At 40.9% G+C, this 23,803-nt stretch overlaps 1 protein-coding gene across 1 annotated transcript in view; it reads right to left on the bottom strand.

Moving 5' to 3' along the window:
• PAPSS2 (3'-phosphoadenosine 5'-phosphosulfate synthase 2) overlaps positions 1–22,614 on the bottom strand; it is a 74,733-nt gene extending 52,119 nt beyond the window's left edge. Inside the window, exon 1 of the mRNA XM_072971547.1 lies at positions 22,464–22,614. Within this exon, the coding sequence (XP_072827648.1) occupies positions 22,464–22,490 (27 nt within the window). The 5' untranslated portion in view covers positions 22,491–22,614. The remainder of the gene's footprint in view (positions 1–22,463) is intronic.
• Between the last annotated feature and the right edge of the window lie 1,189 nt (positions 22,615–23,803).

Raw genomic sequence — 23,803 nt, 5'->3', positions numbered from 1 at the left:
GGTTCTTGTCAGGCGCTGGAAACAGGGGATGTGAGGCATGTTCCCTCAGACGTACACAAGGCCCACTGTTGAACTATTGTGTTTCTGGGCTTAGCTTGCATGTGAGAAGTTACACGATTTGGAATAATCGGCACCGCCTTCAGAATCTATGGGGAAAGTGCAAACTGCATCTCAGGGCTGAAAATCTTCCTTGCCCTCCATCCTGTTCCCTGGATGAAACAGACAGGCTTCCCAATGCTTCACCTTCACTCTGGGCAACTGTCAGCTGGCTTGGTTTTACTTCTCAAGCTCGCAATCTGACCGTGTTTTCTTCTGCGTTCCTCCTCCTGTCTCACTCAGTCCCCTCCGTTCACCTATGCAGAGGGGGCTAGAAGGGGCTGGAAAGGGCACTGCAGCCACCCCCGCTCTCTGTGCTCTGAGTATCTTCTAATACCACACTGTCAGCCATACCTTCATTTGATGCAAATGGGTTGACACTGATGGTGGGTCTCTTCTTTACCGTGTCATACTTGTTTTTGTAAATATTTTCTTTCTTTTTCCAATGTATATATAGATGCTGCGCTTCCTAACTTTTCTCGATTACAAATATTCTGTGTGATTATCATATATGCGTGTTCTGTCTTGAGGACTTACTCTTAAAGCTCCAGCTCAAGAATGGAGAAAAACTACCATGGACGTAAGGCAGGTTTTACAGCCCTAGGACATCCTCTCAAGAGTGTACATTATGAAGATGCCTAGTTTGAGTGTCATTAAATCTGCCTCAAAAACAAGAGTTTTCTTGGTTCAGCCAGAAAAATCTGCCTCCAGGCTGTGCCAACTGGATTCTGTGTACCTGCCTCACAAGCTGTCCCTTTGCTGATTTGTGCCAGCGAGACTGGGGGAGGGGTGCTGGCTGCTACGCTTTGCTCTGCTCTAAGACCCACAGCAACAAACCAACTCAGCAACCCTTAAGCAAGCACAGATCTTTTATGGACATAACTATCAAAATGGAAACCTGGATCAGGTGAGCAAAAGTTAACAGTGTTTGTGTTTCCTTTCCCTCCTCCCCCCTCTACTCCCCTTCCTTCTGCCTGTGCCTGCCTGCCCTTCCTTCCTTCTTCACTCTCTCCTCTTTCTTTCTTGTCTAGGGTTATTTGTTGAACCTGGATAGAAAAGTCCGCTTGAATTTCTTCAAATTGACGTAATAAAAATACGATTTAAAAACCATGGATGGGCTTTAGACTGTTACTCTCAGCTTTGGGAAATTTTCACATTGATAACTATTTTAAAATTAAAACTATTTTACTGGTTAAAAAAATAAAAAGCATGATGTCGTTTATATACATTACACTTTAATTTTGTTGTCTCTCTCATTTATATAGATTTCATGTTTTCCAGCAGCCAAAGTACCAGATTTGGTCTGAATATACACACACTAAAAACAACATATATTTATTCAATTTAGTTTGGGTAATTAGAATGTTGAGGAAAAGACTTCATTTCAGACAATTCATTCGGCTGCAGCAATGTGGTTGGCTGATGAGCTGTGTCAGATGTCATATTATTTATGGTCAGTAAAGACAACCCACTTCATCAGAGGCACTAGAAAAATCTGGTAGTTTGTTGAATGGGAAGAAAATGCCACTCAATTTCTCATCAAAAATAACCAATTTGATTCATTTGAGAGTTCAATCTATAATGTAAATAAAGAGCTAACTATAAATGATGAAATCCAGCTATATCAACATTTCCCAAACTATTTTCTTCAGATTGTCCCTTGAGGTAATATGGTTTTTTCTGTGGGAAAAAAACCCCAAAAACAAAAAAGTGGGTATTTGCCAAATAAGTTTGGAAAACACTAATAGAGCTGCCAACGATGTGAGCTTGAACTTCTGGTATAGTTTAGCTTCCTTTCCAGTAAAATGAGGGGAAAGTTTTACTATAATAGGAGATTTGCTTTATCTTAATTTTTTTTGGTGGGGGGAGGTAATTGGTTTTATTTATTTATTTTTTAGTGGTGTACTGAGGATTGAACCCAGGACTTCGTGCATGCCAAGCATGTGCTCTACTACTGAGCTATACCCTGCCCACCTTATCTTAATTTTTTTAAACAGTCTAGCTTCATTTTTGCCCTATTGAGTATATAACGCTTTGTATGTAATGCTGTATAAACAAATCCACAGGGTATCTTTGTGTAATGTGAAAAGTCCCTTATCTTGTTTATTCTATTGCAAAAAAGAGATTTAGTTACCATGCTAAGTATTTTGTTTATTTATATAACAAGTTATCCCTCAGAAGGAGGGAGTGAGGAGAAGGGGAGGAAAGGAGAAAGTACCTGTTAGTATCAAGTGTTCTGATCCTTTTAATTCTCCGCCCCAACCCTCACACCCAACCCTACTGCATAATTATTCAAGCCTAATAAAAATGAACAACTTTCATGCCCTGAAGCCACATGATCCCATGTGGCTAAGAAACTGGTTCCCACTGTTTGAACACCCTCAGTGAAGGTGAAGGGGCTTGGGTCAGGAGTTTCAGTACATTTCACTGGTGTTCGACACAATTCACCTCCAGCGGAGGCAGTTCTGCCTCTAGGTAACTCCTTTGGCTCTCAACGTCCAATTGCCGACAGGGGTCTTAGCCCTTATGTCGGTGGAGAATGCCTGATAATTTAAAGACTACTTTCGTGCTGCTTTTATCTGTGATCTTCACAATCCTCTGACGTATAAGCCCTGACTTCACCTGAGTACCTCTTTCTTTACATCATTTTCTATTAATGGATGTGCTGGTCCCATATGTATCCATTCTGGTAATGGTCTCTCCTTTTGAGTTATGATTTATTTTATCGTAAGATACTAAATGAGACATGTTTAATGACTTCTCTTAGTGGAACCAAACAATTATCTATTATCCTTTCCTTTAAGGCAGAGTTTTGCTGCCCTGTAGTTTAGCCTACTTGGTTATAAAATGCTTTCAAAAGTGCTAGGGTTTATATGGATAAATGTCAGAGGTCTCTTTTTCCTGCAAGTCTAATACTCCATGTGACATTCTCCGGTCTTTTCCTCTTCCTATTTTTTTTTTAATTGGTCAAATTATCCTTGAAAATGATAAAGGTTATCTAGCACAGAATCATGCCCTTTCTTCAAAAGCCTATTTATGTTTGCCATTTATCTAGCTATCCTTCAAAATCCTTCATGTCCATTATTCATAATAGCCCCAATTGGAAACAACTCAAATATCCATTGTGAATGGATAAACAAAATGTGATATAGCCATACAATGGAATACTATTCAGCCATAAAAAGAATGAAGTAATGAACCCTGCTAACACATGGATGAACCTTGAAAACATGATGCAAAATGAAGGAAGCCAGACACAAAAGACCACACATTTTATGATTCTATTTGTATGAAACATCCAGAAAAGTAAATCTGGGGGACAGAAAGTAAACTTTTGGTTTCTTGGGACTCAGTGTAGGAATAGGAATGATAACAAAGTGCATAGGAATCTTTTTGGTGTGACGAAAATGCTCTAAAATTAGACTGTAGTGATGGCTGCACAATTCTGTAACTCTACTAGGAATCTTTGCATTGTACACTTAAATTGGGTGAATTTTATGATATGTAAATTATACTTCAATAAAGCTGTTTTTTAAGGACAGTCCTTCACGTCTTTATTCTTTGATGAAAAGCTTGATTGAGCTCATTTCATTCTCTCATTCAGAATCTCTTCAAATTCTTACAGTGATTCCAAAATACACAATTTTTGTCTATGACCAAGAGTATACCTAATAATTCATTTTGATGCTAACATTTATCCTAAATGTAAAAAGCGTGCCCTATCTGGTAGTTTCCTTATTTTCGTGAGCCTGCGGCAAGCATGGTTTCAAGAATTTCAAAGCCAGGCCTGAGCTTACAAATGCTGAAGCTGCATCTCTAAGGAATATGTGGGTAAATAAGCTGTGGTATATCACATGATGGAATATTATTGTACAGCAGGGTTTCTCAACCTCGGCACTATTGACATTTTGGGTCTTTGTTGTAGAGGGATGTTGTTCACTGCAGGTGGTTAGCAACAACTTCCCCCGAGTCCTGAATTATGACAACCAGCAAATGTCTCCAAACATTGCCAAATGTCCCCCGAGGAACAAAATCACCCTGGGTTGAGAATTACTACAATGCAGCAATGAACAAATTCCAACCGTGCACAAACAACACAGACAACATGGACAACACTCCCAAATATAACTGGGAGCAAAAGAAGCCATACACACAGTGTATAATATAGAATCCCATTTGTTCTCTACAGTTTCAGATGCAGCAAAAATCATCAGATGATTATCTTTGGAGAGTGAGTGACTGGGAGGTGCTTCTGGAATTCAGAGAGTATCCTGTTTCTTAATCTGGGTACTGGTTACACAAGTGTGTTCACTTTGTGAAAATTCATTCGGCTGCACACTTACAATTTATGTATTTCATGTATGTATATTATGTTATACTTAAATTAAAAGTTTTAAAATATGTGCCATTGCTGCTGCTGCTGCTGCTGCTGCTGCTGCTGCTGCTGCTGCTGCAAAAAGAGGGCATTCAAGGTGACTCAGGAAGGGCTCAGTACCTTTCTAACAGGATGCTAATTCATCCCTCTGCAGACCCACCATGACTCCTTCTGGCCCACCCTGAACTCTCAGACAGAAATCCAGTGTGTTTCATTGATGAATGAAAGCTTGTTCCTGGGGTACTTTGTTATCCAGGTGCCAAAACCCAGAAAGTCCCTCCCCACTCCACCACCCATTTTCAATTCATACTTGCAAAGCACAGGCCTAAAACTAATTTCAGTGTGAAATTGAGCTAAATGAAGCCAAATAAAGGAAGCACTTTCTTTAGTACTCACCCCAGGGCTAAAGAAAATTCAAGACAGGTTCTCAAATCTGAGAGTACTACAGATGCCCAAGGTGGCAACTCCCATTGTTTGGCCCAGAAGGCAAAAATGTGCTGATTCATTTATGTTCTCGCTCTCAGTTGGGCCCCGCCTCCCCGACCCAAAACATGCTGTTCCAGAGAGTGCAGCAGGTGCAAGAGTGGAGTCTGTGGCCATGGCATTCTCTGATCTAGGCAGTGAGTGACACCGGACCCGGGCCTAAAAATCTGACCAATGACCAACAAGTTCACACTCCACACAATTTATCCAAAAGGCTCAAATGATCAGGAGTTACCATTAGCCTTCCAGCCTCCTGTATGTATATGAATGCATGTATTTACAAATAAATAAATAATAAGAGACAGACAATTCTCCATGGGTCTCTTGTGTCTCTGCACATCTTTTGAGTGGGAGTGTTAACTGCCTTTTATTTCAGACTATCTTTTCAAGGATGTTTGTTTTGTGTAATGAACAGCCCTGGACAAGAGAGATAATGTCTGCTCTAGAGTAAAGGGCCAGCCTCCCTGTTGCACATCATAAAAGATTAAGGTTGCCTATGCTCACGGTTCCTCTCCTATCATACAACTCACTGTTTGTGTGGATACCCATCTCGATGCACCCATGTCACCCTCACAGGGGATGGTGGCAAGAGAAACCAATACACATGCTGATGTTCATACTGCTTGCTAGGCAATGAATAATAAAGTCCTTTGCCTCTGATTCAGGAGTTTTGTTTTCTACCAGCATCCATGAAACTACGGCAGGCTAACTTATTAAATTTGCAAGTAGGATAAAATCACAGACCCTGCACAGTTCCTGACTATATATATTATCTAGACAGAGTTTTCTGTTTTCAGAACGTAAGTCTGCTCAGCCACTCAGTTCTCTTTGCTGAAGGCAATTATACCACTAGTTTATTATGGATCCTTCCAGAGACATACAATATGCCTTTGTAACTATATGCATCTCTTCTTTTTCTTCCCAAATGTCACCAGCCTATAGACATTGTTTTGTACTGGGCCTTTTTCACTTAACAGAATGTTTGGAGATCTTTCAATATTGGAATATTCAGGGGATACCTCATTCTTTTTCAGTCCATACTATGGATATATTATGATAACAAAACAGTACAGAGTATGTACTTAAACAATCCTCCTATTGATTGATACTTAGGGCATTTCCAACCCTTTGTCATCAAAGGCTGCCAAGAATACCCTTGCACATGCATCATCTTACCCATTTGCAAGGTCTCTACAGAAAAAAGTTCTAGAATTTGAATGGCTAGCTCAAAGAATATACTCAATTTTTTTTAAGTTGTTCCCAGAGGGTCTGATTCATCTCTCTCTCTTTTTCTAAGCTGATGTATAGTCAGTTTACAATGTTGTGTCAATCTCTGGTGTACAGCATAATGTTTCAGTCATTCACATATATACATATATTCCTTTTCATTATAGGTTACTACAAGATATTGAATATAGTTCCCTGTGCTGTACAGTATAAACTTGTTTATCTATTTTATATCTGGCAGTTAGTATCTGTAAATCTCAAACTCCCATTCAATTTTAATTTTTATAAATATTTCCAAACATCTCTATGGAGACTGTACCAATATATATCTCGACTAGCAATGTATGACAATGTTTCTTCCCTCACACCTTTGTCAGCTTAAGTTTTTACCTGTGCCAATATGATGGGTGAAAAATCAAATCTCATACTTTTAATTTCTATTTCTTATAATGAATGAAAGTCAGTATACTTTCATATGTTTAAGAGCTATTTGTAGTTTCTTTTCTGTGAACCTCATATTCTTTTTGCATTTTTTTTCCTATTAGATTGCAAATTTTTTAAAATATTGATTTGTAGGAGTGCTGTATATTTCGGAAAGTAGACCTAAGTTTTCTACGAGTTATAAATTCTCCCCCAAATTGTTGTTTGTCTTTTGATTTGGTTTTAATTTTTCAAAAATTTTGGCATGTAACTTAAAAAAATGTTTCATATTCACTTGTATTTGTGTGTGTGTGGTATCTGAATATGTGTTACACTTAGAAAGGTCTTCCCAACTGTAAGATCATAAAAGATCCATATTTTCTTCTTGTAGTTTTATGGGGGTTTTTTTATGCTTAAATCTTTGCTCTATCAAATCTTTTCTTTTCCAAATTAATTCTTAAAATATACATTAAAATGCTTATCTTTGTTCATACAGCTAAGCATAGCTAAAAAAAAAAGAGAGAGTTTTCTCAACTCTGTGATCACATTTTGTTAATGTCCATCCTTTGCCAGGTACAGACCTAGAATTGGCCTTAGATATGAAGTGGTTCAAAGTATAATGCACGTGTATGCATATAATAGAAATCTTATGTATTATATAGATTATGTTTTTATCCTATAGATAGTGGATAGCTCTCCAGTAGTAACTTGATAAAGGGATTCTACTCTACAAAATTTCAAAATTACATTGCCTACAAAAAATGAAGATGATCTAGAAGAGACACACAGAGCTTCCTTGGGGAGGCAATTTGCTCTACAGTTCTGCGGGCTGATTCCATACAGGGCCAGCGAGAGGGCTTAGTGTCAAATTTCCTCTTCTTCTCTGTCCTGGCTACTAGATGCCAAGACATTCGTTCTGTTGTCATTTTCAACTTCAAGGTATCCTGACCTGCTGTAGGTTAAATTTATTTTCTGTTCTGATAGCTGTACAGGAGAACTATAGGAAAAGGAAAATGAAAAAAACAAAACAAAACAGATAGTTCTCAAAATAGTAACTAAATGCACTTCAAAATGAGACAGAAAGGGGGGGAAAGCAAAAGAAAGCTGCTGTCCTAAAGAAACCAACTGTAACTCAGAAAATCTGCCATTAATTTAAGAGGACATTAGCTTGAGTCATCTAATCTTTTTAAATTTAAATATATTAAATCTGTTTTTCTTTCATTTACTGCATGAAGAATGAATAATCTCTAAGAAGATAAGTGCTACGTAAGATAACATATTAATTTTTAAACCCAATGAGATAAATAAAGTTGATCAAAATCCATATTCAGATAAAACAAGGCAAGATGTTTATTAGCTTGGGTGGAAAAGGTACAATGGTTATAAATTGATTTGATTAATTCTAAGTAAATTCAGATGATAGGTATGAAGTGCATAAATGGACAGCATTTCTGCCCATGAGGTACTTATATATCTTTTCCCAGAAACGTCACAGTTACACTGACAACTCACAAGGGAAAGGGAGGCTCATTTTTGCAGAATTCTCCCAGTTTGAGTCTTTAATACTCAAATCCATCAAGGGTGACAAGGGAATCTTTTTAGATTTGTCTCCACTTGAACATGCCAGGTTCAACAGTAAGGTCTAGAGACTGACATTATCAAGAATCACAAGCTATTTACAAAACAGGCCACTCTCTTAATTGTGACTTGGAAATGGGGCAAATTTCCAGGGGTAAATTGTCACCCGAGTCAAGAACAACCAAGAAAGAATGGTCTCCTGGTCTTTCCAGAAAGCTATCTGCTCATTAGGTAATGTAAAATTGGACAAAGATGGCAAGCTTTTCAACATTCCAGCTGTAATATTTAACTTCAAATATTCCATGAAGATTGCAACAGTAACAGAATTCTGCATTAGCTGGTAAAGGGCCTAATGTTTTTGGAAAAAAAAAATCTGAAGAGAGCAAATAGCATTCTGAAGTAGAGAAAACCCAACTGTTCCTAGCTAGCTGGAGGTCCTCAAGCATGTTGCAATGCTCCACATTTGTACTGTGGAAGAATTAGCCTAGGCTGTGGTTCTCAAGCCAGGCCAAATCGAGGAACCTCTTACCCAGCTTTTAAAGAACCCCACACAGCCCAATTCAATCAGATCCTCGGGGAGTGGTGTCCAAAAATCAAGCTTAATTTGTAAAGCTTAGCGGGATTGAGAAACACCAGACTAGATCATCTCTAAGGTCCCACCCAGATAGCAATAAATTATGGAAAGAATTCAGAATACCAGCATAATCATGGAACACGAGAACGCATAAAAGCCATTCAGGCATAAATCAAATCCTAGCCAGGGATGTAAAGCACAGAAATATTAGCAGAGAATGCTATTCTCAAATGAACCTTGGCTTCATGAACAAAAAATACGCTTGACTGGGCGGAGGTAGAGCTCGGTGGTAGAGCACGTGCTTAGCATGCAAGGGGTCCTGGTCCAATCCCCAGTACCTCCATTAAAAAACAAATACATAAATAAACCTAATTACCACCCCCCCAAAAACATTAAAAATCAGAGTGTGAAGCGGTAGGCTTTTAATTTCTCACTGAAAAACATCAAGAGTTGAGATGGCGAAAGCCAAGAGAATTAATTTTGTGAGGGCGTGTACCTTCCTTGCTCTATGGACGAGAAAGATAATGGTAACTGATGACAGCCAGAGCCAATACTGTGACTAAGAGCATGACTAACCAATGTAGTCGATTCTTAGACATGATTCATTTAAGTGGGGCCTCAAAAAATAAAACAAAATAAAACCCCTCTCTCATGTGACCTTCTATCTTGGCTTTTAGCCAACAGGGCCTGAGACCTTGAACTGCATATTAGACATGGGCCCTGTATGAGAATCTGTGAACCCTCTGGAACTGTGTGTGTGGGGGGGTCTGGGTGGGTGCACCCATGCACAGAGCTTTCTTATCCATTTCTGAGTCAAGAACTCCTTTGGTAGCTTATGGACCCCTCTTCAGAAAAATGTTTTTAAATGTGTAAGATAAAACTCAAAGGACTGAGAAGAAAAGAAATGAATTACAGTTATCAACATGGTTTTTAAAAATTACAGCACAGTAATAAATATGCTTGTTTATCAGCATATTACATAACAAGATCTAGTTGTTTAGATAGATGGCTATAACAACTATCTTAATTTCGGAGCAATAAAGAACACAGATTTTTCGTGGCATCAGCAACACCATAATGTGACAGGAAAATATCTGTGACTTCCACTGCTGATATCACAGGTCGGCTAATACTGCTGCTGTGATTTGTTGTCCTGTTCATCCTGGAAGGAAGCGATAAATCTCTAGTACAGGTTATAAAAAAAAAATATGTCCCCATCCAAGTCCACGACCCTCCTAAGTCCTCTGGACTCTAGATGAACCTCTGATCTACGTCTTTATCCATCTTGAGGGGTTGTTGATAAGCTTCCAGCAAGGCTAGAACATTAGACCACAAAGCACTCAATGAGCCTTTCAAAGGCTGGTTTCCATAAGGCCCTGCAGGCACAGAGCCCTGGGAAGTCACAAAACAAGAGGGAAACGGTGAAGGGCTCTCTGAGGTGGGACCATAGGGAGAGGTCTGTGAGTTTCTGGGGCTAAAATTCAAATGCATCTTATTTTTAATTTATCTTTTAATGTTCTGCATTATTCCTAAAAAATGGACAGTGACTTACAAGATCCTTAAAGCATAGCAAAAGCTCACTTCTGAGTGGGCGAGAAAATGAAAGGAGAAAATAACATAGGGGCATACAGTGGAATGATACCAAACACGAAGCTGGTGTAAAAACTGAAAGAGCCATAAATTCACTTCTGAGCTTTCTGTCGGGCATCTTGAAGGGGCAGACCTGGGCAGTCACAGAATTACACACACACACACACACACACACACACACAAAACAACTCTCAAAAAAAATACAACCTTTCTGGCACTAAGACTGAATAGAAGTTTCTCCCCTGGAGCTTTATAAAGAGGATAGCATTTGTTGTCATTAATGAACAACATATTCAACAATATCATTAAAGGAGACCTAACAATGAGTTCTACAGAACTTTTTAAAAAAATAATGCTTTTTAAAAAAACAAAACAAGGGCAATACACCAAACACGATTCAATGGGGGCTCATGTAGTAAAGCTGGGTCCTCGGCTCTCTGAAGTCAGATGTGAGTGATGTGCTGACAGCCTCCTGACCCCAATAAGTCAGAACTGAACACCGGCCCCCCACTGTCAACAGCAGGATGTAGCACACTCTTCTTAAAGGGTCAGATAATATAAATACTTTCAGCTTTACAGGCCATACTCTACTGTAAATAGACTGAAGGTAGTCATAATGTGTAAATATGCAGGCATCACTCACTGGGTTCCAATAAGCTTTATTTACAGACACTGAAATATGAATATTTTCAGATTTTGGATATATTTGTCACATGTTGTAAAACAGAATTCTTCCTTTGATTTTTTTCCCCCCAACCATTTAAAAATCATTCTCAGTTTACAGGGTCTACCAAAACAGGAGTGGGGCTAGATTTAGCCACAGAACATAGTCTCCTAACTCCTGGCCTACAGGATCAAGTTTTCCCCAGATACCTCCTGGACTCTAGAATCCTTCTGTTTCTTCAAGCCTCTGTCTATTTCACTTTTTTTTTTCAGCTAATAACTCTTCGTATGCAACGATACACTGATCCAACCAAGATGATATCATGCAGACAGTCATGGCTCCAGAATTTTTATGTCCCATGGAAATAAGAAGGTAATCTAAGATGAGTTAGCAGCAAAGAAATGGTTTAGCTTCCAGCCTCCTCATTAACATAAACATACATAAACACCACCAAAAAAAAAGTAGAAAAATTTGAATGTGCAACCTTCTCTATTTCAAGGATCATGCGTTAGTTTTTTAGAAGCATACCAAAAATATGTGTAATTAGCCGAATCACTAAATTCATGTATTCTAGTGTTTACAGCACTACATCTCTCAGTGAAAATGAGGCCATATTGTGTTTTGCAGCACACAATTAACTTGGTACAATCCCAAAGAGAAAGCCTTTATTCCAAATCTCAATTCAGAAGCCCTGAGCTTCTGTCTGTTTGGAGACAAAATGAAGCACTAGGCCACTGAACTTGGCAAACGTGGGCTGTCTCTATTATTACATGGGCTCAGTAGAAGGCCCTGGAGAATTTGCCCCATCTCTTTATTTTAGTATCTTTATCTATGATTCGTAACACTCATAGCTATACTCATCCTGGAGAGCTGCTAGGATAATTTATAAGAACTTATGAATAAGCCTTGATGAGCATGATGAAAGAAAGGTATTATGCATACCCAGAAGAACCCCACTGTAATTCAGGGAGGTGGCAATCACCCCCATGGAAACACGACACACATCAAATCGGGTCTCTGAGAAATGTGTAACTGCATTCAGAAGATGTTCTGAACCACAGAATTACAGTGTTCGGCACAGGTCTCAGCTGCCCTATAAGTGTCTCACTACAGGCTTGTTGTTACCTCTGTGCATTTTCTTCATATTCTTTTGCACATGGTTCTGGTAATGAGGCTGTGTATATGACACAGGCTCCATGAACCATGAAAGATTAAAATTCTGTGCTGAGCTGTGGAAATGCCCGTGAAACCTCTAGTACATCCAGAGAACAGGCCTGCAGCTTGTGGGGCTTTGGGAACTTGTAACTCATGAATGCTCGACTGTGCAGCACTCGCATAATGAACAAGGCAAGGTCTAGAGTTACATGTAAGTCGCTGCAATTATTTCTAAGGACACTTATTCTTGAGTGTATGCATTCACCCGCTAGAACACTGCCACTTTGTATTATTAAGGTGAAGTGTTGGGTTGGATTCAAAACACTACTGTTCCTAAAACTGGTCACAGAGCCTCATCCAAACTAACATTTATTGCCTTTTAACGGCATTTGCTAAAATCCACATTTCTACAGATTATACACAACATTGCAAAAAGACCCTGAGGAAAACCATTTGCAAAGTGATCACATCTTTTCAGTTCATTCACTCTATTCATCTGCATCCACAAAGACAAAATTTTAATGTAGGTTTAAATAATCAAAAGAATCTACATTTTGACAGCTGTAGTATCTATTACATTTGTTACATTAATGGAAGGAAAAAAAGAATGAGTGAAAACGTGGCATTTGTACTTAGAAGGCAGTCAGTTCCAGTTCTGCCACCTATGATTGTACATCCTAAGGCCAGTTATTTAACCTCAATGAACCTGGCAGTTCTCAGCTATAAAATGGGGATAAGAACATCAACTTCTTCCTCGGTTATTGTGAGGATGAGATGAGATACTGTAAGGAAAGTCCCTGAATAAATGCTTGTTCTCTTCCCCTATTTAGAGAACCTGGTTGAATCAGCAAGTTACCTTCCTCAATCTCAAGGGAGACTTAAAATGTAATCACGGATAAATATCATAGTGTGATGTTTCAAAGACTTATCACAGATATAGAAAACAAACTTATGGTTACCAGGAGGAAAGGGAGTGGGGAGGGATAAAATGGGAGTTTAGGATTTGCAGATACTAACTACTATATATAAAACAGATAAACAACAAGGTCCTAAGCACAGGGAAATATATTTAATATCTTGTAATAGCTTATAATGAAAAGGAATATATATATATTATATTTGTATAACTGAATCACTATGCTGTACACCAGAAATTAACACATTGTAAATTGTCTATACTTCAATTAAAAAAATGATAAAGGGTATATTAAACCAGAACCTCAACGCTGAGAAGATAACGGAAGAAACCCAGTGTTAATGATGACCCAGATTTTTCCACTCACTGAAGTGGCTAATTAAGCAGAAACAACACACACTTTGGCCAGAATTTTGTATCCAAGGTGTCACATTCTGTGAAAGCATGGATTCTGAGATTTAATTTCTATACTGTCATTATGACTTTCTTCATTCAAATAATGTAATCTCTCTTTAATAAAGGACTTCACTCAGCCCCTAAATCCCGTGCAGCCAGTGCGGCTCTCCCTGCGCTGGTCTCTCACACGTGCTCTCCTCCGAGTCAGAACCCAGGCCCTCCCAGCGGCCATCCCTGAGGCAATGGCCCACAATTGCTGAAAACTTTCCTGACCTAGGACGACAGAAGGAGACAACTCTCCTTTTAAACATTTACATTAAACATTTACTAAACAATTTTTAAATGTTTCTTCCAAACATCGTGGAAAGTGCCGTTTACGATCTCCTAACTTCTAGGCGGTCCTTCTTGGTCCCCAGTGAAGTGGAAGCACTATCTGGTTGCCAGCATCCCTAAGCTGGGACTTCCAGTTAAATCAAATTTTTATTTTGTGCAGAACACATGGGTGGCCTGGTTTCCTTTTATCATCGACAAATCACAGTTCCAACTTGGCTCAAGTATTAGCAGTTTGAATGGAAACAAATCATTCTGTTCACATTTGTTGAATACTGACCTAGTGGTAGAACTCCGCAATCAAAACTATTACCCCTACTTGTTGAGTCTGAGCGCAAAGAAAATTTATTTTCCAGTTATTCACTTTATGTCATCATAAGGAAAGAAATGTGTGTGATGGACAGGGGAACGTGACTTTGCTACCATAGGCCATTTACTCTTTTTAAAAAAAAGCTGGGGAATGTCTCTAAATAGAATTCATTATTGTTATCTTGAGATATTAGCAGTTGGTAGCTGCCAAAATATTTCACAAATGAAGCAGTAATATATTACTAGTTGACTAATCCAGCTGTGTTTGCTACTTGGCGTTGTCTCGTTCCCCCTATGAAATGAACAACTTACTAACTACAGAGGAACTAATGAGATTTTAGCTTCTCCTGTGGGTAACTCTCTAAGGACTTTTCAGTTAAATGAGTTCCCTCCTATATGTTCACCAGCTTGCTTCAGGATATGACAGGGACTAAATGACTTAATGCACTGGCAACCTCTGGAACAGTGCCTGCCACATCATGTGCTCCACACAGATGAGAAACAAGTCACAACAGAGTAAGAATTTTCTAACAAAACATGCTCTAAAAATCGAAACTCCTGATAAATATGCAAATCCTACAGTCGGAATTTTAATGTCTAGGTTTTACTCGAGTTCTTCTTAGTCCTATGGCTAATTTAAACACATAGACGAATGCAAACGTTTTTCTTTCATTTTCAAGTAACCACTCAAAATGTTATATTAGTGACCCAATGGCCCAAGAGTTGTAATTACTCACATAATTTAGGAAAAGACTCTCTATTGGGACTCAGCAATTTAGGCAGATTTAGTTATCAGGACCACACAATTACTGTAGTCGATTTCACGGTCCTTCATGAGCTTAGGAAACAATGGAAATGAATGGATTTCGAGGTAAAACTGAAAATTCTGAGAACTACAAGAATTGACGCTTTTATGTGTAACTAAACCTAACCCAACTTCTGCTTAATATAGTTTTATCTATACTGCACACTATTCAATCATTGTTATCTTTTCTTTCTTTTTTTGATTAAATGATTAAACTGTTTGAAAAGGCTTAAAGAAGAGTAAGTAAAGTTGAGGAGGGTAGGGGGTTGAATTTTCTAAAGAGAAACAGTCTGTCCCATAGAAAATATTTCAACATGGTGAAGTTACCTTTTCAAACACTGCTTTTTGGTCCATATTTTCTATCTCCAGAATATCAAACAAGATGCTAAAGCTAAACCAAAGTATAACTGTGACTTACTGATAACCAACTTGAGAGTATACATTTTTTTAATTTATGGAAAATATTTCCCAGCAAGTAAAAGGAAGAAAACAAAGCTATAGAAAATGGGTTGGGCCACTTCAAAGGGACATAATAAAGAGAAAAGTTCTAGACCTGTAGTTAGACGATCAGAGTTTCAATTTAGTAGTGGTATCACCAACTAGCTGGCCAGGAAGACGACCATGGACCTTAGCAAAGCTCTTGAACACTGTGTATCAACTTGAACGGCTGGAAGATGAGCTCTTAATTTTCCTTCCAGAAGTAAAACGCTAGGGCTATTTTAAAAATACATTTTAAAAGTAGTAATGCCCTGAGTAAAAAGTAAATAATTTAAAATGTTCATTTAGGAGGGAAAAAAAGGATCTAAAGATGTACGAAAAATCAGTTGGGAATTTTATTGCTTTTGGCCCAAGGCCACTGTAATACTGACTGGGCATAATGTTGAAAGAATACGAAGATTGTGGGTGGGGTGCTGCAATTAGAAAAAGCAAATGTCTATGTTTAGAATAGTCTTAAAGACAGTGTTTGAATGGACTGAAAAACTATAATTAAAGAATATAAGGCTTTGGTAGCTTCAGTAAATTATGGCAAGTACAGGCCCTGGTTGGGTCATTCAATAAATATTTGTTGAACGAAGCGAATGAATATGTAAGTGAGGATTTGACAGGAACTAAAAAGGAAAAGCTTTTAAGAGCCCTTAAAGGAAAACAAAACCATACATAATGGGGTCACCAGCAGAGGACCAAAAAGGTAGTCCAGCTTTTTAACAGTAAGAAACATGTAAAAATAAAAATCATCACCACCAACATCCTGAGTTGTAGCTTTTGCTAGAAATTGGGAATTATTCAAAAATAAAGAATGACTGGGGAAGGTACAGATGAATGAGGTAATGCGGATACATTCTCAGACTTTACTATAGATGGTTTACGTCTCCAGGTGAAGTCTGCAAATGATTTTTCAAGCCCACACCCAACACATATTAAAAAGTGAAAAAAAAAGGAATTGTAATGTTAAACCAAACAGAGATGCTTGGTGGATTAAAATCCACATTTTTCATAACAAAACATATAAAGATGTTAACCAGCTATTTAAAGCAAATATCAACCTAGTATAGAAACAATCACCTTTAATGATGTAGCGTTTGATGTATTCATGTAACTGTTTTCGGAAAGTTTTATAACAGATCACTTTTTTTTGCACAAAAGTTAATATTTGGTGTGACACAGATTGAGCTTGTCATGTTTGTGTCGCATTCATGTTTTCACAATACCAGTATTACAATAAAATCAACTTCAGGAGTAAATTTGAAATGCAGAAAGAGTTGCTGATAAGATTTTAAAGGAAGTCACACCAGCTAACTGATGAAAGTCACTTTACACAACATGTGTTGTCAGAGGCAAGTTATATTTCAAGTATTAATGCAGCGGTTCTTTCTCAGAGGGAAAAAAATATATCTTGTCTACCAGTTTATTCTAAATTGAAAAAAAATTTGGTGATCAAAAAGGTAGGCAAGAGGACCACATTTGTAACAAATCCAATGTTAATGTTAATTAACTTTCCTGAAAAGCTTTATTTAATATTTATTAGAAGCAAAGGGAGCTTAGATGCCAGTGTGCAGTCTGAGAAAGGGAGTGGTTTTTCTGTGCCTGGTGCTGGACTTGGCGTGAGAGAGCCAAATACCTTTGAGGATTCTGAAAGCAGGGAGCACTGGGTGTGTTTGTTTCTGATCCTCAACAGAACCCAGGGGAGGAGGCACAAATAGACCCCAGCAGTCTCTAGAGCTCCACAAAGTCCCAGCATGGTCACCCCAGAGCAGAAGCCCTGTTTCCACCATCCTGGGAGTAGTGGGGAAGTGTCAAGGATCTTAGACAGCCTTACCGAGTTTCCCCTAGAGCTGTGCTGGAGCAGCATGGTGACCTTGGGGTACTCACTAGAGCACGGAAGAAGCAAGGAGAGGTATTGAAACTGAAGGGGCTTTCAGCCAGGAATACACTTGAACTGGACCAACACTAAGGATGAGACAGGACAGGGCACATCTCTAAGGATGCCCATATAGGCAGAGGCCACCAGGTGAGCATTGCTCTCCCAACCCCCAGCCCAGATCTTAGCACTCTGTAGGGAAAAAAAGATGAAATATTTCTGACTAGCGATCTGACTTAAGTTTACTTGTTCTTAAAGTACTCCCTTTCTAAGAATGTTACAGGTATAGTAAGGTAAAAGAATGATATGAAATATTAATGATACACAGGAGTCAAGGAAAGGCAGAGATTTTTTTGTTTGTAGCAATAATGGTCTAGATTATACAGTCCGATCCTTCCATAAAAACAAATTTTAAAATGCAGGTTGTAACATAATCTAATTAGAAACATCAAATAGCTGACAAGTTCCTACGGAACTACCAGGCCACAATCTGTGGGAAAGTAGGAACGAAACAGGTAAGCAAGCAGGGAGGTACTTTTTTTCCTGATATGGGCAGATCTGCACTGATTTTGACAGCCTCATGGGAGAGGTGAAACAGAAATCAAAGCCCAGAACATACCTAAGTGGGGAAAATAAAAAGGCCTTCATCACAGCTAAGGTCACCTGAAAGTCCCCCCAGAAATAAGAGTGAACCAGAATTAATCCACCTCCCATCCTGAGAGTCTGCCAGGACACTTGCCTCGACACTGAAAATGTACACTAGGCGGGGAGGGAGGTGGTCCCTGAGAACTTGTATTCACAAGCCAGTCCTTGTGTGCAAAACTGCAACTCAAATTCACATCACCTGGGTGGTCTAAAAACCTTTCAGAGGTAAATTTAGGTTAAAGTGGTCCCAGACTAGAAGTGCCGCCAGGCACCTGGCAGAAACAAAAGCAAATCCTCGGCAAAAAAGGCCATTCATCCTAAGCCTCAAAGAAAACCTGCAGGTAATTTTTCAGTGGGAATGATGAATACCCAGGCAAAAAGAAGCAAGAATACAACAAGAACAGACAGACCGGAGTGGGGGAAATCTAAGAAAAATAGAGATCCTAAAAACAAATTCATCCTTTAATGAATTCTGTGGCCATTTATGCAAGGAATATTTATTGAGAACCTACTCTGTGCCAGGCTCTATGCGAGGTTGTTGGACATTTGGGCCGGTTCAGCTGTCACGTGAACAAATCACCCAGGGAATGAAAGGTTCGTTCAAATGCCATTACATTTCTGCTTATTTACTTTTAGTTTCTGTGTTTTCCTAAGACTTCCAAACACCAAGACTCATGAGTGCCCATTACTATTTAGTGATAGATTTGGAAGTAAACAGTAATCTCCCAGGACTGAGACTGACATCATTGATTCCTTTCCCAGACTCATTCCCTAAAGGTTCCATGTTTGAGTTAAGTCTATTTATCCCCTAAGCAAAGCACAGAGTCCTGTGCATTAACAGAAAAGTGCTGAAAGACTAAGATAACTATCTCAGAGATATGAAATTTAGAGTTAACTACATTTATCTTTAACGGTAAAAGTCCAAAGAGATGATCACGGAATAATAGCATGAATCGGGTAACATTAATTTTAAGGTAGATCTGGAAACAGTTGGAGGCACAGGCAGGGTGGAGTGTAGTCCAATATTTACTTATATATAGATTGCCTTTCTTGACCAAGGTGGTTGGTTAAAATCTTGCTGACTATCTGTGTTATCCTGGTACGTCTGTACTGATTATCGACCTTTGTCTTCTCTTCAGCTTTTCACAATTAGGATTCAAATTGTCACCTCTACCTTCTGTATTTGTTTGCTCTTATTAAATATTCTGGTGGTTGTCATTTACTGAGCCTTGGGAATGGTCTGCACCATGCTTTCTTCTCTTTGCTGACCAAACCACAACAGCATGGTATAATAAAATTATTAGCAATAGCAACTGCATATGGGGTCCTTACTCTGGGCTTAGAACTCAGCAAGATGGTTTTTAAGAGTTATTTTCTCCTCACAACAACTATAAGGAGTAAGTCATTATTACCCCCATTTCACAGATGAGGAAATGTATGAGCCAGAGAGGTTATATCCTGAAACAGAGATACAGAGGGAGCAAAAGCATGAGCTTCAAAGTTGGACAAAACTGAGTTCAAATCTTGGCCAGCTCGTGGCGTTTCTCCTCCCTAGAGATGCTGCTCAGTTTTCTGGAGTTGAGGCTGCTGTGGAGATGAAATGACACGCAGCCTAGCTAAGGGCCTGGCCTCTGGGGAGTGCCTGCTTCTCCTTCCTTCCAGCGGTTACTCATCTGGAAACTCATGTCTTGCAGCATCTTCAAATAGTTTAAAAGTAACTACTTTCAGGAAAATAATGTAGTACTGTATGCAATTTTTAAAATAATAAAAAGGTAGGTAATCTCTTACATGGATGAAGACCTTTAACTTTCCCATGCCTTCACTCCCTCCCAACCATTGGCTTGTTCGATCCTTTGGCAAATACTTCAATATCTCAGTTGACTTTTTTAGATTGGTTGTCTCCAGGACATATTTGTCCGTGGGCTTGAAAAATGCTAATCCAGGAAATGACACAAGAAGAAAAGACCAGGCCTTTGCCTTTCTTTCCAGTCCTCTGGCTGCAGCCAGCCTCCTTCCTTCTCCTGGGATCTATGTGTGTGTCAATAGAGGGGATGGGAGGTGGCCAGGGTTGGAGGTAAATCAAGGCGGGGGGGGGGGCTCTGACACATAGCTGTCTTTGGTTTCCATGGTAAGGATGCCTAACACAGGAGGAGTGTGCTATCTTCCCTTATAAAAGAACTTTTCTTTTCTTTTTTTCTTTCCCCCAGACTTGTGAGAAAATCATCCTACATTCTCACATATAACCCAAACTACTTACTCTTCTTAGAGTGGTCTGAACTGAAAGGCTATATTCATTCAGTCAGTGTGGCAAAAAAAAAAAAAAAACCTAAGAAAGATGTATTTACCCCAGTATACCACCTGGCACACAGTAGGGGCTCAACAAATATTTGGAGTTACTGCGGAGACTGCAGCATAAATTGATGATCCTCTACCGACAACAGAGAACATTGTAAGGATTTCTTCAAGTCCCTGAAAAGATCAGCCCAGCCTCCCTCCCAGGACAGCTTCCTACATCAGCCAGATTTACTTCTCAAATAATTGATTAGTTCAGAGGTCACACATGTGGACAGATTTTGTTTTGGCCTGCAAGGTTTCAAAACACGTTTTGAGTTAACATTTAAAGCTTAAGAGACTTCATACGCATTTACAACTGGCTTGCTTTACCCAATTGTATCTATCTGGCCCTTTGGGGAACTTGTGCTGGTGCCCTGCATTATAATTGTGTTGGCTAAATAAACCCACAATAATTTCACAAGTCCTGATAGCCAGTTCAGGTGTTAATTTAACCCCATGCAGAGCATGTACACACCCCAAACCAAAAAAAAATAAAAGGTTCCAAATGTGTAAACACAAAAACGAAACCTCTGGCCCTCAGATTTCTCCAGCCCCCTGTGCAGTTGCCACGATTAGTTTGTAAAGCCCCTGTTCTCAGACCCTTCACTTCACAGGCTCATGTTTGATGGAGTTATGACGGGGAAGGACCACCTGCCCCTTCATTCCTAATGCCTGACAAAGCAACACCGACAGAACTGGGAAGGAGTTCTTGATGAGAGCAGGGAGGTAAGAATGAAAACCCCACTGACATAAAAAGCTATTAAGTATCACAGCAGCTTGCCATTTAAAAGACATCATTTAGAATTTTACAGAAAGTAATCAAATTAAATAGGAGTAAAACACAAGTGATTTCATTTAACAGTGTGTTGAAGTATAATACTGAGAGTCTCCCTACTTTACAATCAGTCCCATAAAAAGCAAATGGACCTGGACCACTTGCTCAAACTGATGCTGCCTTCCTCCTGGACCTTCCTGAAGGTCCAGTGTGGCCCCTTGAAACCACAAGCCCCCATCCCCTTTCCCTTGCTGCTCAAGGCCCCACTTCTAGCCCCTGGTTGGCCCCTCCCCTCTCCTTCCCGAATTCGTGTTTTTCTTTTTCATCTTTTCCACAGCCTTCCACGAATACATCTCAAAGATATTTCAGTAATAAATAATATATAATAATAGTAATAAACAGTTATTGACCACCTACTATGTGCCAAGCACAAGTCTGAGAGAGGTCGACCCATTCAGTAACCACCATAATCATCGGAGGCTTGCAGTGTGGTAAAGAGAGCTAAGCAGTCAGACTGCTTGCTAGTTGGGATCTAAGCAACGCTGGCAGACCACCCCTGGTGTGGCCAAAGGCTGTCTGCAAGGCTCCTTGAAACTCTAAGGGCCTATGATCACTGCTGTCATTTTTAAGGATGTAAAACTTACAGCTGACCCTGTCGCTAAGCGGAAAAGGAAACCTTCTATTTCCCATACAGGGGATGGCTGGGATTAATTCTGGATAAAATTGAGTCTTATCAAAACAGCGCCTTCATCTCACTCCACCAAGCCGAGGAGCCCCCCATGACTTAACTTGAGGTGCCACCCGATGCCAACAGGAACTGAATCAAGCTAGAATCCTGCCAGTGTAGAAATACAATTTCCTCCCGTACGTCTACATAGTTGCAGTTTCCTCTATGAAAGTCTGTCATTAAAGTCCACTCCAAGGAGGTTCTACGGGCAAATCTCAATGACTGTCGCTGAAATGTGCGCAGCGACCGGACCTGGCAGGACCGGAGTCGGCTCAACCCACCCTCCGCTGGACCTGTGCGGAGATCATACTGAAGGAAACGAGGGTCCGGAAAAGCTCTTGGGGAAGAAAGGAAATTTCCTCTCTCTGGTCCTTTCTTTTAATTAGGGCTCACTTTGCCTGCTCTAGGAGGTCTGTCCCGGCGTGACGCCCCCAAAGGGTGTAGGTTCCCAGAAGCGCAGGGCGGAGAAGGACTGCCCCGAGAATCCCAGCCGTGCCTCGCCCTCCCGCTTTCCCTCCTCCACGCCCTCCTCTTCCTCCTCCCACTCTTCTTCCTCCTCCTCATTCTCCTCCCGGCGCCCGAGCCTCTGCGCCCGGGCTTCTCGCCTCCTCCCGAGGAGGATGGGATCCGAGTGTCCCGGGGTAGGGGCGTCGACGCCGCGCGCATGGAGGGGAGGAGGAGGAAGGCAGGCGACTCGAAGCCTACCGTCTTCTGTTTCTTGACTTCGGCCATGCTGGAGGGCTGCTACGGTGCTCGGCACCCTGGAACTCGGAGCCCGACTCCTGCGAGCGGAGACGCTAGGACGCACGAGGGCGGTGGCGGCGGCAGCGACGGCAGCGACTGCTGCCGGACTGCGGGAAAGGAGGTATAAAAAGGCTCCACAGACACGTCGCACTTCCCTTGACCAGCCCCCTCCTCCTACTCCTCCCCCCGCCGCCCTCCTCTCCGCCCCGTCGGCTCCGCCAGCAGCGCCCAACCCAGGGGACCCGGCAGCCGCCTGGGCGGGGTCCCCGGCCCGGCCCCCAACTCGCGGGAGCGGCTCTGCCAGCCCGGGTCGGAGGCAGGACCTTGCAGCCCAAGGAGTGGACGGACACGCCCCGCGCGTCGCCGGAGGTCAAGTTCACCCTCCCCTTTCGCACACCCGGCGGCTGCGGGAGAGTCCCCCACCTCCCACGGGCCCCTGCACCTCTCCAAGGAAGGCTTCCTACTTCTGGGACCTCCTTGAAACCGTCTGGAGTGCCAGCATGGTCCCCAGTGGCCGCAGACACCCAGCTCGTCTTCAGTTACAGTAACAACTGCGAAGGTTAACTTTCTTTGGTCCTCACTCTGCACTCTGCCTTAAGCCTGGTGCACCCCCTGCTCAGGCATCGAGTCCTGCTTTCTCTCTTGAAACAGTCGAGGCTTTCGGACATTCTCAATGTTATATTATGAGTGAGGGAATTCAAACCCAGGCTGTCACCCTCCACAGTCCAGACTTCCTACACCAGCGTCATCATCTACGATGATTATGGAATCACCAGGCTCATCACTTGCCCGCACTTTATGCGCCAGACTTGGGACTGAGGAGTTAACATGCATTCACCCCCTTGGCAGCTCATGATATATTCCTGTGTTACAGATGGACCCACTGACGCACTGCTCCTCCTCACAAAGTCAAGTAAACAAGGCCAGCCCCAGAAGATGGCCAATGATAGCCCAGAGACTTGTTTCAGTCCATCCCCGAGCATTCCTATAGTACTTCTGGGTGCTCAGCAACTAGGATGGGCCCTGAGTTGAAAAAGTAAGAGGAGGCCCAAGGTAACAAGGCTTATGGCCTGTACTTTACGGCTCCAGAGGGCAACTCTCTAAGCCCCAGTGTCTGGGACAAGCAAAAGTAAGGAGAGAAGCTACTGTTAGGGACAAGCACCTTGAGGGCAGTCACAAGGCCTCACACCCCTTTGTACCTTAACTCCTTGCACAATGTCACAAACAGATCAATAGGACAGTTCTGGCCAGAGAACCATGAAGACGCCCAAGGGCCACACTGTTCATTCCAACTTTGGTCT

This window comes from Vicugna pacos, chromosome 11 (assembly GCF_048564905.1).
Source record: "Vicugna pacos chromosome 11, VicPac4, whole genome shotgun sequence".
Lineage (NCBI taxonomy): Eukaryota > Metazoa > Chordata > Mammalia > Artiodactyla > Camelidae > Vicugna > Vicugna pacos.
This window is presented reverse-complemented; position numbering and strand designations above follow the sequence as displayed.